Source organism: Podarcis raffonei, chromosome 11 (assembly GCF_027172205.1).
Source record: "Podarcis raffonei isolate rPodRaf1 chromosome 11, rPodRaf1.pri, whole genome shotgun sequence".
NCBI classification, from domain to species: Eukaryota; Metazoa; Chordata; class Lepidosauria; order Squamata; family Lacertidae; genus Podarcis; species Podarcis raffonei.
In genome coordinates, this window is record NC_070612.1 from 52,555,361 (window position 1) to 52,571,184 (window position 15,824).

The window sequence follows — 15,824 nt, forward strand, 5'->3', positions numbered from 1 at the left end:
TGCCTGCTTTCTCATCCATTTCACCTCCTATGCAGTGCAATATGCTAGCAACAATCCCTACCGCTATTTGGTAAGCCTCTTTCATTTCCGGACTTCCCTCATTGATATCCAGTTCTGCAGCAAAGACTTTTATGTCAAGTCCTCCTCCCAGACTCAATTTAGCTGCACTTCCATTGCCGGCTAACTCCTACCTTATCCCACCTTCAGTTCCCATTTGTCAGCTTTTCTCTCCAATCTCCTCCTGCTGTGCTGCTTAACAGGCACCTGTTTGGCTTTCATCTAAATAATGGCTTTCCTAAAATTTCACACTGGCATCATGGGGTTTTGTACTTTTCTCAACAGAAGGGGTTCTGAGAGGAGCTGGGTTTCACTCAAAATGCTGTGTACCTTTTCAAGTAGCATACTCTCTCACACACCCTTGCTAAACATTGCTAAACTGGAATTTATTTACAGTTTAGAAGAGAAAAGAAATGCCTTTCCATGGGTACCAGCCCTCACCAGTGACAAGGGCTGTACCAAATTGAAACATGACATTTCTCAGTTTCTCTCTGAATTACCGGGTCAATTGCATGAATTTCTAGTTGCTGTTATTTCTCTCCAGCAATATCAGCATCTGAAAGTAGCGGTACTTAGAATCACCTTACAAATCTTACAATTTCAATTTGTAAACTGCTTGGAGATCCTTTTGATCAAGTCGTTTATGAATTTTCTAAGTCAGTAAGTAAGTACAGATAGCTGCAAAGATGTAGATTGGTGACAAATATACCGTATTTTTCTCTGTATAAGACTAGGTTTTTCCGCTGGGTTAAATCTGAATCCCCCAAAATAGGGGGCATCTTATACATGGGGGCGTCTTATAGACGGAAAAATACGGTACTTGTTCTAAATAGGAAAAGCGTTTCCAGGATTTTTTCTTTCTTTCAAAAAAAGGTTTCTGCATTATGAATGGTCACAATTACTCAGGGTTCTATCACTCTCCATGTTTAGTGCCTCAAATATTCTACAGAAAAGTCTGTCCAGTGCAAAATAAGAAGGAAACTTGGGGAACAACTATTATCAAAAGAGAACTGATTTCAGTTGCCCACCTTGCTTTACACGTGGTGGCCCATAAGGGTTATCTGAGAAAGCGGCAGATGGTAATGATGATGTTGATGTTCTAAAAGGTAATCCAGAATCATCATTCCGGACAGGTAAAGGTGGCTGTGGCACACAAACAGATTTTTCCATTAGTACATATTTGGGGTATTAAAGAGAGCATGATAAGAAAAATTAAGCAATGAAAGATGTAGGCAATGAAAGCATGAGTAAAGAAAGCGAGCGAAGCTTACCTAAATCTTCAGATTGTTTCTTGCATATCTGTGTCAGCAAGGTAAGAGACATGCTGCTAAAGCAGAAAAGGATTCTGGCAAGTATTTCAGAGAACTTCCTGATGAGGGAATTAACTAATGCAGGCATAGGCAAACTCGGCCCTCCAGATGTTTTGGGACTACAACCCCCATCACCCCTGACCACTGGTCCTGTTAGCTAGGGATGATGGGAGTTGTAGTCCCAAAACATTTGGAGGGCCGAGTTTGCCTATGCCTGAACTAATGGCTTTGTGTTCAAATGAGAACTCAATAGCAAATAAAGTTGGTCTTTTTCAAAAAACCTACATCTGCTTCATCTGGAGCTGCTCAGTCTTATTCTTCCAATCAGTACTATGCTTTTCATGGATTCCCTTTGATGGCATATGCAGCATATAAACAGGTCTCCCGCAAACTCTGAATCGGTAAGCTTGAGAGTGAGCCCAGGTTGACACATTTACAAACATTTGAAATGAAAGTGGCAGACATAGGTTCATCCCACAAACCATTTCCACCCTCTCCAGATGTTTGCTATTGTGCTGAGAACTCACTCATCTATGTCTCTGGCCCTTTTCAGCATAAGTCAACAAAAGGACAATACTAAATGACTGAAACGCACCTTAAATTTTATTCTGTCTGCAACTAGTGCCGACAGTTGGAGGGCACTCAGGTCAAACAGGTGAAATTCCCAGAGTTCTGGTGTCTGGAAAAGTTCTGCCACCTGTATCTGTGTTTACCTAGTTTTCTCCCATTAAAGGTCAATGCATTCTTGAGCCAGGAATACCTGTGGGTAGATTGTGTACAGCAAGCACACTTTGCCAACCTGGTACCCTCCAGATGTTTTGGTCCACAACTGTCATCAGCCCAGCCAGCATGGGAACTGTAGTCCAAAACATCTGGAAGTTACCAGGTTGCCAAAGGCTGGTGTATAGGGGAAAAATGCATTGTGGGACCCAGCGCCATGTCTATGTTTAAAAGCAACATGTACACCCTGGGCCTTTCTGCTGTTAAGGTTGTTGAGCTGATCTTTTAAATATTTACTCTGTAAATTTTGATGGGATTGCAGCGGAATGAGTCCAGGGCTTGTGTCACTCAGTGTAACTTGCAAAGAAACAGAGATCCTGAAAAGAATTTTGGTGTTGTCTATCAGCCTTACTCTTGTTTAGATTCCTGCATCTCTACCAATCAGTAACACTATTAAAGATGCCTGGGTGAAGAAAAAAATGTAGTGTTTAAGATAAGACTGATTTAAAGGGAAGTCATGTCATCAGACAAATCAACTCTATTCTCTCCGCAAAGCAAGCAATTGTACCCTAAACATTTTTACTCAAAAGTCTCTAAACACTATAGTACAAGTGCACATCTTCTGGAATAACTATAAAAAGTGCATGCATATATTATTTTTTGTGTATCCTGTTAATATATGGAAGTGGGAAATTGTTTCTGAGTCACTGGAACAATACATTTAAAGGGGATAAGTAGTGAGCAAAACATAGATATGAGATTCCCAACTGACACTCGTTTCATACTTTGGTACTTGCACTTGCTAGGGAAGATGCAAACTCTTGACTTTCAACAAAACAGAAAAACACCAAGACAGGAACTATGGAATAACTGTGCTTCCTGCCCTCTCAATATTTTTAAATTTTGTCCTAAGCCACTGGTCTTTTCGCCAACTAAGTAGGGCTAAACCAGTTTAAATGTTTGGAGATTTACTTTTAAATACGAGGTTTGTTCATATCAGAATTCATTAGGACTAGCATGAAGGAGACAGACGTGAAAATTCACAGAGAGAACTGATCTGACCCAACGTTATGGGAAAGAAGCAGGCATGTGCCAATCTGCTCCACAAATTAGGAAGTATTTTTATTTATATTTTATTTGTAATGTAACATACAAATGGGCACCATTCATCCAGTTGTCCTCAAATAAACCTTTTTGCAGGAGAATTAAGGATTAATTTCAGCTTGCAGCCACTGTGATTGGCTTTGGCTTTTTCCAGCAATCATTGTGTCTAAAATGCATAGCTCCTGGAATTCGGTAGGGTGAGGGGGGGGGCAGGAGAGTACATATGCTCAGTGCTAGGTTTCATGTTATTAGCTGGTACAATAGTGGGAGGTAGAAGAACAGAGGGGTGGAATATCTCCTCTAAAGAAGCAGGGGCAGTTGTTTTCCACATTTCCCATGTTTCAGAGACAGATAACTCACACAAAAACTAAGATTTAAAACGAAACTATAAATATTGTTTCATTGAAACATAAAGGCAGTTTTCAAAGATGCACCCACACATGTGATACTAGCTTATTTTCAACTCCATTCTACCAAACTGATCTCATTATTATTAGTTATGAATATTATGGCACAGCATGTTGGCAACAAATAAAATGCAATCACTTCTTTTACATAGCTAAATTTGAGCCATGGGTTAATTATATTAGGCCAGAAGTAGAAGCTGAAGAAAGTTGCCAAATGTGCGCAGAGCGTTAGCAGCAAGGCATGGAGCCAAATCATTGATAAGAGCTGTAAGTGAGCTTCGTGAGGGTAAGTCCTTCCACACATTTGCAAATTTACAAAACACCGCGTTTATGCACCTTTTTGCTTCCCGGCTTTGGGAAAGTGTATGACTTGATTCTGGTGAAAATTCCACCTGTTGACCAAGTCTAGAAACCGTAAAGGATATCAAAAGGATAAATAAGTGTATCAGAAAAAGTAAGAAATATTTCACACACACACATTTATTTTCTTTAGTCATTTACAATAGTGGTTTCCAAACTTTCTACTGAGAATAGGACTTGGTTGTGAACTTTTGCATTTTTAGCCAGGATTCACATACAAGGACCTTCACTTTTGCCCTGTACACATCCTTTATAATATGCACTGCCAGACTGTAAACCAAATATTTCTTTTTTAAAAAAATGAAAAACACCTTCAAACTCTTCAGCCCTGTTCATCCATGTAAGCATGTCAGTGGTTGCTTCAAACCCAACTCAAAAGAGACTGCTCCACTTTGCAATCTGTTTGTACAATGTATTTGTCCTCCTGCATGCATCCAGGAGTTATCACCGTATCATGGTAAACTGCAACAAGTGAGGGTTTGTATTGTAAAAGATGCTAGAAGCACAGCTGTGTTTCAAGCAACCACCCATGGGTTGGGTGTAAAGGAGAGAGAAGGGGTGTGGCAATTTGAATAAGTGAACAAACTTTTAAAATGCATCTCCATTCAGTCTGAAGTCAATGCTTTGCCTCCTTCAGCCCTGAGACGAACGTTGACAAGAAAAGCTTTATCATACAAGACAGAGCAGGAATTTTCAAAAGGGCTCAGTGCTTGAGACCATGAGTTTTCATTTCTCGTGTTCTGGTTCCTGTCATTCACTCTTCAAATGGCTTTTATGGCCCTCTGTAATGTCCTTGCTTCTATACCAAACGTTCCCGTTATTTTTCCTCCACCCAGTTCTCCTATCTTGCTTTCTCTCACTATCTACTCTAGTCCTTGTCAACACATTCAAATCCCTTGTGTAACCAAATTTTTGGAAGAACAATGATTGCAGAGCAAGCAAATACATGCAGAACATCTTAATTTAAATTATTGTGATTTTATAATTGTATTTTCTCATATCCAAATTTGGACTGTTGTGGCAGAGAATACATCATACACTGTACAAAGTGAAACAAGAGTAGAAGCCAATTGGTGCCACTCCATGGATGCAAGATATAGCACGGTCAACAGCACAGGAAAGAATATTTATCTTGGTGGTTCTTCCCAATGCCCTTCCCTAACCTGCTCTGGAAGTTTGGAGTAATTCCCATACTTTCTACTGTGGAACAACACCAACTGGAGTCCACCCACTGCAGACTGGAATACATGATATTTTCACCCCAAAATACTTCTTATGAAGAATTAAAAGCTGGAGCAAAAAAATTTATCCACATAATGTCTAATGCTATTGCATGTAAAACAGACAAATATATCTGAAAATTATAGCAAATGTTCATATATTAAGAAACTCAAAAAGTGAAAATTAACCATCCTTGAACTTTATTTTATTATTAAAAACCACCATAAATGCTTTTCATCAGCACAATTTTCTTACCTTGCTGAAATTAGGCCTGTGATCCGGTGGGGTGAATACGCCTAAGATAATGAGGTACACTAATTACTATTGCTGCTTTTATCAAAATACATTTTGGGGGGGGGAGACAGGAGAAGAACACTCTCAAGGGAATAAATATGCAAACATCAGTGTAGCTGTGGCATAAGAAATGAAATTACTGAACTAACAAGAAATGAACACAGGAATCAGCCTTATACAGACTCAAGAGCACAGCTGCACCCAGCTCAGAGTCATCTTGCATTGATTAGCTGTGGCTCCCCAGCGTTTCAGAGAAGGGTCTCTCCATGGACTGAACATGCCAGGGACTGAACAAGTAACCTGCAAGGCGCAGCACTAAAAGGGAATTTAAAAGAGATTCCGAGAAAGCCCTGGCCCACTTGCTTAACACAGGGTGTTGCTGCTTTACACATTTGCACTGCTACAGGTAATGTAAGATTGGGCAACCTATGGCTGCAAATCTGTTTGAAACTCTGGAGGGCCACTGCGGACAACAATGAGCTAGACTGACCAATGGCCTGACCTCCTTGTCCCTTATACACAGATCAATCATTATGCCAATAAAGGCTAAATGAATAAGTATACACGGATCAATCACTGCAATCATCTGGAGAAGTCCTCCTGACAGTCCCACAGTTCTTATATTCTTTCAGCTTCCGCATTTACTAAGATTTTTTGTGTAGTGGCACCAGTAATTTGGGACACTGTTCCTACTGGAATCATACAGGTACCCACAATTCCAATATCCTATCAACCTGCTGAAACCATTTTTTTATTTACCAAGTGTTTTTAGAAAATTTATTGGATTCAGTTATGTATTTTACGCTCTTATAATTTTATGGATGATTTTCATGTACACCACCATGGGGACTCAAATTCTACATTTTAAAAATAAACCCAGTCACTCACCATTTTTCAAGTTAGGATTTGGAACTGGATCTGTGATGATTCTTAGGAGTCCATCTGCTTTGTAGGAATAATGTTCCACTAGCTATCATGAGAAGAAAACAAATAAGAAAGAATAGACTAGAAGGAAGGAGAAATAACAAGCTACTGAACTGCTACAGTGGCTTAGGGCCAGACACTTAGCTAATCATTTCTAGTTAATATGTAAAATCCAGCCACATGTCCTGCTGCCCTCTATGGGTTCTCTGGTCCTCAGGTTCAAATATTTCATTTTGTTTCCCCACTTCTGAAGCCAATAATTTTATCCCCAGGCAGCTCCACTTTCTCATTAGCCATTAGTCATTAAGTTATCGTACGCACCTGCTCCCCTTAGGTCAATTTTGTGGTGAGCAAAATACTGTAGCGTAGGGGTGGCCAGGAGATTTTACTATGAGCCACAGAAGAATTTATGTGAATGGAGACCTTTGTGAAGAGATTCTGGCTGTGCCCTCTGGAAAAGAGTTCATTTTGCAGGAAGGACACAATCAGGTCACCGATTAGCACTCATTAGCTAAGGATCCCATGCCATACTACAAACATGACAATGTCCACAGTAGCCCTGTTCACACGTTTCCTGCATGTAGACCATACCTGTTTTGATGATGGTGTGTGGCAGCAATTTTAGCCAAGCCCCCAGGTGTTTTTCCTGCAACAAATCTATCTTGTGTGCACTGCCTGCTGAAAAATTCAAATGCATGACCACTATTCACTTGCAGGGCTTTCCATGTTTGGGGCCCCTGTGCAACTGGGTATCCCGACTTCATGTAGTCCCTATATGAGTAGTGTCTTGTGCACTGGAATGGTTGTTGCAGAATAAGATCAGACGAGAAGGGTGATACTGAAGCCTGGCCCTACTCTGCAAACACAGATATATCCTACATGTGAGGTGCTGAGTATCTCCACTCAAGAAATGTCATATTTAATTTCCAAACACATATGTTATGTCTTGCTTACAGTGATGCAAAAGCAAGTGGTATGTACTTTGGATTCAAAATTCAGTCCTTATCATGCCTGTGCCACTTCAGAAATTCAAACCCCTCCCTCTCCCTCTCTTTCATACAGACAGCCCAATAACAGAGAACAATAGAGTACTATGCGGTATCTCATATGTGCTAGGACTCATTAGGTCTCAACCATGTATTCGAATACCCTCAGCCCTATAACTTATGAATGTTCCTCTGGACATGTGCAGAGCTCATTTATCTCATTAGTGCACAACACGTTATCCATCCTCTCCAACCACATTAGAATTAAAGAACCAGGTTTACAGAGCAAAAGACTTGACAATTTCCCCCGCTTTTGACCACAGTTGGTAGGACCACTATTATTTGCAAAGTGCAATACTGAACATTTCATTAATGAATACTACTATTATTAATAATAATTGGGAGCCAAGACGAGGGTGGTTTCCTCAATTAAAAAGAAGTGTTAATGGAAAATGTTCAACTAATGTACGTTCTTTTGGTGCTTGTATATTAACATGTAAGAAAGAACTTGCACACCTCCCCAGAAGAAAGATGTGTATGCTCAAAAAAAGGTTCAAAGTTCACACATTCCCCTAGGGCAGTGATGGCCAAAGTTGGCCCTCCAGATGTTTTGGGACTACAACTCCCATCATCCCCAGCTAACAGGACCAGTGGTCAGGGATGATGGGAACTGTAGTCCCAAAACAGCTGGAGGGCCAAGTTTGGCCATCACTGCCGTAGGGAAACAGGCACCATTTTGCCTTTCCCATGATACACTAGAATTATGAAAACTGAGTGTACAAATCACTCATGCATTTGCTGTTGCTACTCCTTTGTAGAAAACTCACCTGAAAATGATGGCAGACCCTACACACTGACTCAAGCATCATGGATCCAAGCCCAATGTACACTTAACTAATACCAAGTACATGTATAACATCCTGAAAATCTTGAATTCATACTTGTAACAAAACTGCATTCAAAAAGAGCACATTTCTGCCAATTTGAGAGTCTTTTGTTATTTGTATTGACTCAAAACAGAGGGGGGGGGGGAATAAAGGCAACAACAGATGTCTCATAATGCAATCCTAAATTTATATTCCCTTATGGCACATAGTGTTTCAGAGAGGGCATAACAAAAATGGAATTTCACTGTCTTTCTATAACTCTGCTATTTTCATGAATAAATTAGATGATTTGGGATTTCCTGCAATTTGCTCAACAACAACCGTAGCCCAAATTAACCTAATTTTTTCTAAGGAAGATCTAAACAGCTCATATTAACCAAAGTAAGTGTTATCCTCCCATACTTTTGCCCACAATGGAAGACAGGAAAATATGTGATTTTGCATAACACATTTAATCTATAGACCCACGGCAAAGCAAAACTCCTGTTGTCTATGCTGTCAATATGCAGACATAACAGACAGCTCAGCGAGTGACACTTGACAAACCTGGCAAAGTGTATCAAATTTCTTTCCCTCTGGGATTGAGAGTTTCCCCCTCTTGTCCTTCTCAATACGATAATGTACCACCTTTCCTTCATTGAGCAGACAGAGAGCATAGGATCCCTGATTCTCCTTTTCCCTGATTCTGCAAAGAAAAGAAAGAAATAAACAAAGGAACAATTTTCAAACTGCAGAGAGTCATTCTTACCTAAACAAATAAGAGGCTAATTCTTCTCCACTGTTATTAGCTGTGTAAAGCTCTCAACATGTTTTCTACGGTCTTCAGAATTACTTTTGTCACCCACAACTTGTCTAATAGCTGCTGGAGACAATAGTGACGTACTATCCACCCACCCCCAGACCCCAAACTAGTAGCCAAAATACAGCTGTTTTCGCAACTGAGATTCGACAGACTGAGCAGTATCCAGAAAAACAGCCGTGTGAATTGACTGGTGCAGTTACCTAGTCCATTTAGTAAGGATTATTGGGTTCCTTAATTCTCATAATAATCCCAATTATTATAAAATAATAATTACTTCAGAATATTACTCTGTCATAAAACAAATACCTTCCTAGCTCCTTAATATTCCTTGGGAAGTTTTAAATGTTTGATGTTTTATCGTGTTTTTAATATTCGGTTGGGAGCCGCCCAGAGAGGCGGGGTATAAATAATAAATTTATTATTATTATTATTATTATTATTATTAACAGGCACTAACATCTACAAGTTCTCACTTCCCTGCAAGTTACACAAAGGTCCCCCCAAGTGTGGCTTGATTTTACTTTTTTACAGAAAACATCACACCCTTAAAATTCAGGATTTCCATTTTTGTCTACTACAGCAGTCCTTCATTTTAAAAACAACTGGCTTCCAAAGTGAAGGACAGATGTAATGTGGTAGGAAGAGCAAATCTATTGGCTTATCATACTTCTTTTATGCCACAGCCTGGGGTGGTAGTGGGGAGAGAGGCAGAACAACTAATGTGATTTTGCCTAGTCCAAGCTACATGGGTGAGTCGGATTTTCCAGTTCCTGAATTACTAGAACACTGTGCACTTCTTGGCCTATCTATAAATAGGTTACGTAGCTGTTAACAGAAATAAAGGCAACCATGCATTACACATGTTGTTATCACAGGACATAGTCAGATAAAAGAGGAGAAGAACCCCAAAATATAAAATGTGAATGAAATATGGGACGGGGATTCACTTAATTTGTTCCACCGCAAAGAAATTCACAGCCTTTAATGCCTGTCATGAGCAACAGCGTGGTAGCGACCAAACAGTATTTTCCAGAGCAGTAAATTCTGTTTTTTGAGTAGACTTAGGTAAGTTATCTCTGTCTTTATAAAATTTGGGTTTGCACACAGTCAAATCAACAATCTTACACCAAGATCATTGGGTTTGAACATACTCAACAACCGACAGGGATTAGTACGACAGGGATTAGTCACCTCCAGACTGGATTATTGTAACTCGCTCTATGTGGGGCTGCCCTTAAGACTGACCCAGAAACTCCAGCGGGTGCAGAATGCTGCAGCGAGACTCCTTACGGGGTCTTCGCTGCGAGATCACATTCATCCGGTGCTATATCAACTGCACTGGCTCCCGGTGGAGTACAGGATCAGGTTTAAGGTGCTGGTTTTAACCTTTAAAGCCCTATACGGCCTAGGACCCTCGTACCTACAGGACCGCCTCTCCTGGTATGCCCCACAGAGAAACTTACGGTCTTCAAATAAAAATATCTTGAAGGTCCCAGGCCACAGAGAAGTTAGGCTGGCCTCAACTAGAGCCAGGGCTTTTTCGGCTGTGGCTCCGACCTGGTGGAACACTCTGTCACAAGAGACTAGGGCCCTGCGGGACTTGACATCTTTCCGCAGGGCCTGCAAGACAGAGCTGTTCCGCCAGGCCTTTGGCCAGGGCACAGCCTGACTCCCTCCCTCGGCAATCTTCGCGGAGCTCTGGCCCAATGGTGGCCAGTGGCTTGAATTTAATTAATTTTATAATGAATGATTTTAGAGTGTTGTTTGTGTTGTACTTTTGTATTGTTTTATTGTTGTTAGCCGCCCTGAGCCCAGCTTCGGCTGGGGAGGGCGGGATATAAATAAAATTTATTATTATTATTATTACTTGAGATAATAAAACAGTGGAAAGTGCTTGAAAGAATTAATGTTTCCAGTATGCTGAAGAACACCACATCACCATTGCCTCTCATAGAAAAATACCGTATTTTTTGCACCATAACACTCACTTTTTTCCTCCTAAAAAGTAAGGGGAAATGTCTGTGCGTGTTATAGAGGGAATGCCTACGGGTGGCATGCCTACGGATTTTCCTCCTCTAAAAACTACATGCGTGTTATGGTCGGGTGCATGTTATAGAGCGAAAAATACGGTAGTTATAAAGTTGGTTAATAACAGTTAAAGTATAATCCACTGTTAGCTTAACAATGCTGTTTTGAAAAACACTATCCCATATCCATAACAAGAAAAAAGGGGAGTCAATTCAATATTCCATAAATAAGTTACGATGTCTCAGCAAATAAGCCATAAATGCTGCTTCCAGGATGGCAAGGCCAGATGGAAATATAGATGAGTAAAGATAAACATACTTGGCAAACTTTGGTATTGTTAGAAATAATGACTCTACTACTTAGTCTTCCTACTGCAGTTCAGGTTCTCGGCATTAAGCCTCTAGAAATTGCAAGAAAAACATGTTTACTTACAAAAATTTCCCATTGGTCCTTGTGCCCAGAAGAACACGTTGTTCTGATTCCTCCCGAGTTATTATCCCATGGAACCAAGGCATTCTCAAATGTGCTGTTGTAGCAATCAATTTCTCTAGCTGTGGTTTCTGACTAATAATCGCTTGCTCAAGGGCATGGCCCTGCACAGTAGGGGGAAATGGGGGAAAGTTGTAAGAATACAAAATAAGCAGTTCCAGAAGTTGAGCTAAGTGCTGGGCATATCCAGAGTATTTTGCCTGTGTGTGCGTGTGTTTGGCAAGTAGCCATGTTTAGCTCAACAACATTTTAAGCTATATTAAGCAAAGCACTTTTTTCCTGTATATCTCATGGGTAGGCAAACTAAGGCCCGGGGGCCGGATCCAGCCCAATCGCCTTCTAAATCTGGCCCGCGGACGGTCCAGGAATCAGTGTGTTTTACATGAGTAGAATGTGTGCTTTAAAAAAAATGCATCTCTGGGTCATATGCATCTATGCATCTGTGGGGCATAGGAATTCATTCATTTTCTTTCTCCAAAATATAGTCTCCCCCCCGCAAGGTCTGAGGGACAGTGGACTGGCTCCCTCCCTGCTGAAAAAGTTTGCTAACCCCTGGTATATCTGTTTATTTAAAAACTGTAGAATTAGTAGTAGAATAGGCTACAATACTTCAAAAGGCACATTTTAGAAGGCAAAAATAAAATGTCAAATAATCCAACAGATTTCATAAAAGACTGACCCATGCAAGAAAACACAGCACCCTAAAATCTACCCTGTGCTTTTGTGACAGTAAATTTGATCGCTACATGGATTTTGAAACTGGAAAACTTAAAGTAGTCTCCACCCCCCAACCCCGCCTGAATAGTGCTGGCAAGAATGGTATTTTTCTTTAGCTGGGAAATTTTGCCATTTATGCTCACAGTGCTTGGGTGCCATTGCAAAAGTGTGAGGTTTCACTTCTTTTCTTATTCTCCTTCACACATCTCCATACTCACCAGGTGTCAAATGCAAAACAGAAAAACACAGGAGAACTAAACTTACATGCAAGTTCCACGTTCGTTTCACATAATCCCTAATTAGATTTTCCTTCAAGTCCTCAAACTGGCTTGTTTTTGGTTCCACTCCTGGTGGTCGATGACACGGTTTCTTGAGCAGGCAAACAAGACCATCAACTTCATCTGAGTGGTAGTTAATGAGTTCTATAGGACTCCTGTGGGACTTTCCTCCTGTAATGGCGTAAGAGCCACTCATTTCCCTCTCAATGGTATAATGATAAACTTTACCACCATGAACCATGGACAAAGCAAAGCTACCTAGATAGTTGCGGCTCTGTCGCAGGAGATACAGTCCATTGCTCAGCCCGCCTTGCATCAGGTAGTCTTCAGCTTCTTCACGTGTGATGTTGCCAAAGAAAAAGCCGAGGTGACTAACAGGATTAGCACTTGCCATTTTTTCCTTTCACTTCTTAGTTCTTTATAGTGATTATTTTGTACCTGTAAGGAAAGAAGAAATTGGCTGAAGAAATGTGACCTCATATTAAAGTATATCATCTTGAGGGCGACATTTGGGATGTACACAACACAATGAGAGCCTCATATGTAGCCAAAAGGATGCAATGCTGAACAACAGGGAATCTATATTTTGGTGATTCTTTTACCCTTCATTCCGTGAATTGTGTCCATGCTGATGAAGAGCCATAGTTCTGACTATTCTCCTACAAATCTGTTTGCCCCACTGCCATGGACTCAACTAGACCAGAATCATTTCCCTATTAATAGGTGGGAGACAATGGGGGGAAATACAGTGGTACCCCGGGTTATAGATGCTTCGAGTTCTAGACTCTGCTAACCCAGAAATAGTACCTCGTGTTAAGAACTTTGCTTCAGGATGAGAACAGAAATCGTGCTCCGGTGGTGCGGCAGCAGCGGGAGGCCCCATTAGCTAAAGTAGTACCTCAGGTTAAGAACAGTTTCACGTTAAGAACGGACCTCCAGAACGAATTAAGTTCTTAACCCGAGGTACCACTGTACAACCTTCAGATTACTTTTATTGTTTTCTTCTCTTGAGATACCCTTGGTTGTAGGTGAGATTTAATCCTGAAAACATACAAGTTAACTTGGCTAATTCAACACAGGTGGAAGTGATGCTTGGATTATATGGGTGGCATATGGAGAAGTATTCCAATGAACTAAACATATTATCATATTGCAGATGTATGGCTGAGATGAGAGCTTGTGGCTCTTCTAAGGCCATGTTCATAGTTAAGGAGATTTGAATCAGGGATTTCCTGGCTCACACGCTTACCCATTGCTCTGCCCATTTCAGCAGAACTGAGACTTTTTGCCTATACCACTATATACTTACAGCTCAAACATACATGCTAGGTTTGCTACCACAAGTGCAACTGCCTTTTAAATCTTTCTAACTGCTGCTGAATTACAGGAAAGTCCATGTTTGCTTATCATACTGCAGCCCTGGTCTATGGTTAGACCAAAAAAACCATCTTATAAGCTTTGTTGCTTGTGTTATTCTCCACCCACTACTCTAGTTTTTTTTTCTAGATTGCAATGCACTTTGATTATGCTTTTAAAAATTATTTTCATGTTACACAGGAAGCCACAAATGCTCAGCTCCTCAGCATTTAAGTATTTGTATCTCTCTAGCTGAAAGCGTCTAACCTGCCTTTCTGTTTCCTTCTGTGGCTAGTGGACATTCAAAAGTTGCCTACTTTAACCAAAAGACACTTTTTAATCAGTGTGCAAGAAAATGAGTGGAAGATAAGAGAGACAAGCACAGAACTATTGATCAATGAAACACCTTTCCCTCAGCAAAAACCAAGATATAGAAACACTAACTTAAATATATATATAAGGGAAGTAACTGAGAATGAGACATATAAAAATAAGTGCCTAGCTTCCAGTCTCTAGTGAAACTGAGAATGAAAGGTACAATGGACCCTCCCTGTTTCCAAAATCAGAACTGTTTCAGTGACTGAAAGAACAAGAAAGGGTCTGATAATAAAGTGTCAAACATTTAAAAATTCCCAATACAAGGCTACCTTCAGATGTCTTCTAAAAGTTGTGTAGTTCTGTATCTCCTTGATATCTGAAGGGAGGGCGTTCCTCAGGGAGGGCACCACTACCAAGAAGGCCCTCTGCCTGGTTCCCTGTAGATTCACTTCTCAGTGAGGGAACCACCAGAAGGCCCTTGGAGCTGGACCTCAGTGTCCGTGCTGAACAACAGGGGTGGAGACGCTCCTTCGGGTATACTGTGCCAAGGCCATTTAGGGCTTTAAAGATGAGATGGCAGGCAAGTGATTTCTTTCTTTCTTTCCTTCTCACCTGGCAGGTGAGTTGCCACTGCTACCTTGCTGCTGTTCTGTGAGCTGGAATCTGAAATACCTCTGAGATATGATGCTGTTTCCTTTCCATGTGTATTATGCAGAAAAAGAAATGGGAGCCATTTCTTTTCCTGTAGAAGGTTCCTGGAAAGGAAGCTGATTTCATTCTTTCCCAACAAGCGGCATTTGAAGCTTCGTTCTGCAGTGCAGGCATGAGCTGGCAGTGGCAGCTCAGCTTTTGGCTTTCCTCTGGCTTAATTAGGCAAAAAAAGAAGGAAGGTAAATTTGTCTTTGCCTGCCTCATCCCATATACCCAGTATTGGGTGTATGGAAAGAGGGTACCATCCCAGGAAGCCCTTGAAATACAGGACCCCTGGCCAAATGACAATCTTCTTTTTAATTCAATAGAAAAAGTTAAATGCTTCTCCAGGAATGTTAGAGCCCCTGAGAATTTCAACAGTATCTCTTTGAATCCCAAGTTGTGTAAAATGATGGAATTTGGGGGGCACATTTTCCGTATTACTTAGGTCCAGACAACAGAAAGATCTGCGGGGAAGTATTATCAGACTTGCTGTTGTCACATCATGGGGTGGTAACAAGGATGGGTGTCAAAAAGCTCTATGGGTGCTGCTACCTTGTTGGAAATGGATGCAGGTTTGGATGCTGACAGCACTGTATTATGGGTTCCTGGGCTCTGTTTATGTGTGTGGAGACTCTGCTTTCTACATGCTGCTCAAAAACTAAGGCTTCTCTCATTTTCAAGTGACAGTTCAGTTTACCAGCCACTCACTTAACTGAACTGTACAACAGTTACGGCAGTAATGATATGCAAAAATGAAAAGCTCAGCTGTGTAATAAAAAAGTTAAATAGCAATAAGTTGCCCTAAAAATAACTGTCAATCCAATGCCCCGAATGTTTATGTTCAGCATAAATGAGGGGAAAAATATTTAGTAT

General features: G+C 40.8%; 1 protein-coding gene across 4 annotated transcripts in view; it reads right to left on the reverse strand.

The window, feature by feature from the left end:
* SYK (spleen associated tyrosine kinase) overlaps positions 1-15,824 on the reverse strand; it is a 36,938-nt gene that overhangs the window by 7,423 nt on the left and 13,691 nt on the right. For 2 of the 4 annotated variants that reach the window (XM_053409175.1, XM_053409176.1), the window contains exons 2-8: positions 12,571-13,022; positions 11,533-11,693; positions 8,817-8,955; positions 6,362-6,443; positions 5,435-5,475; positions 3,935-4,003; positions 1,086-1,200 (exon numbers count right to left, since the gene is read on the reverse strand). In XM_053409175.1, coding sequence (XP_053265150.1) covers positions 1,086-1,200; positions 3,935-4,003; positions 5,435-5,475; positions 6,362-6,443; positions 8,817-8,955; positions 11,533-11,693; positions 12,571-12,978 — 1,015 coding nt within the window. In that variant the 5' untranslated portion in view covers positions 12,979-13,022. Of the gene's footprint in view, positions 1-1,085; positions 1,201-3,934; positions 4,004-5,434; positions 5,476-6,361; positions 7,832-8,816; positions 8,956-11,532; positions 11,694-12,570; positions 13,023-15,824 lie in introns of those variants that run through there. The other 2 variants (XM_053409177.1, XM_053409179.1) reach the window with 2 other exon arrangements.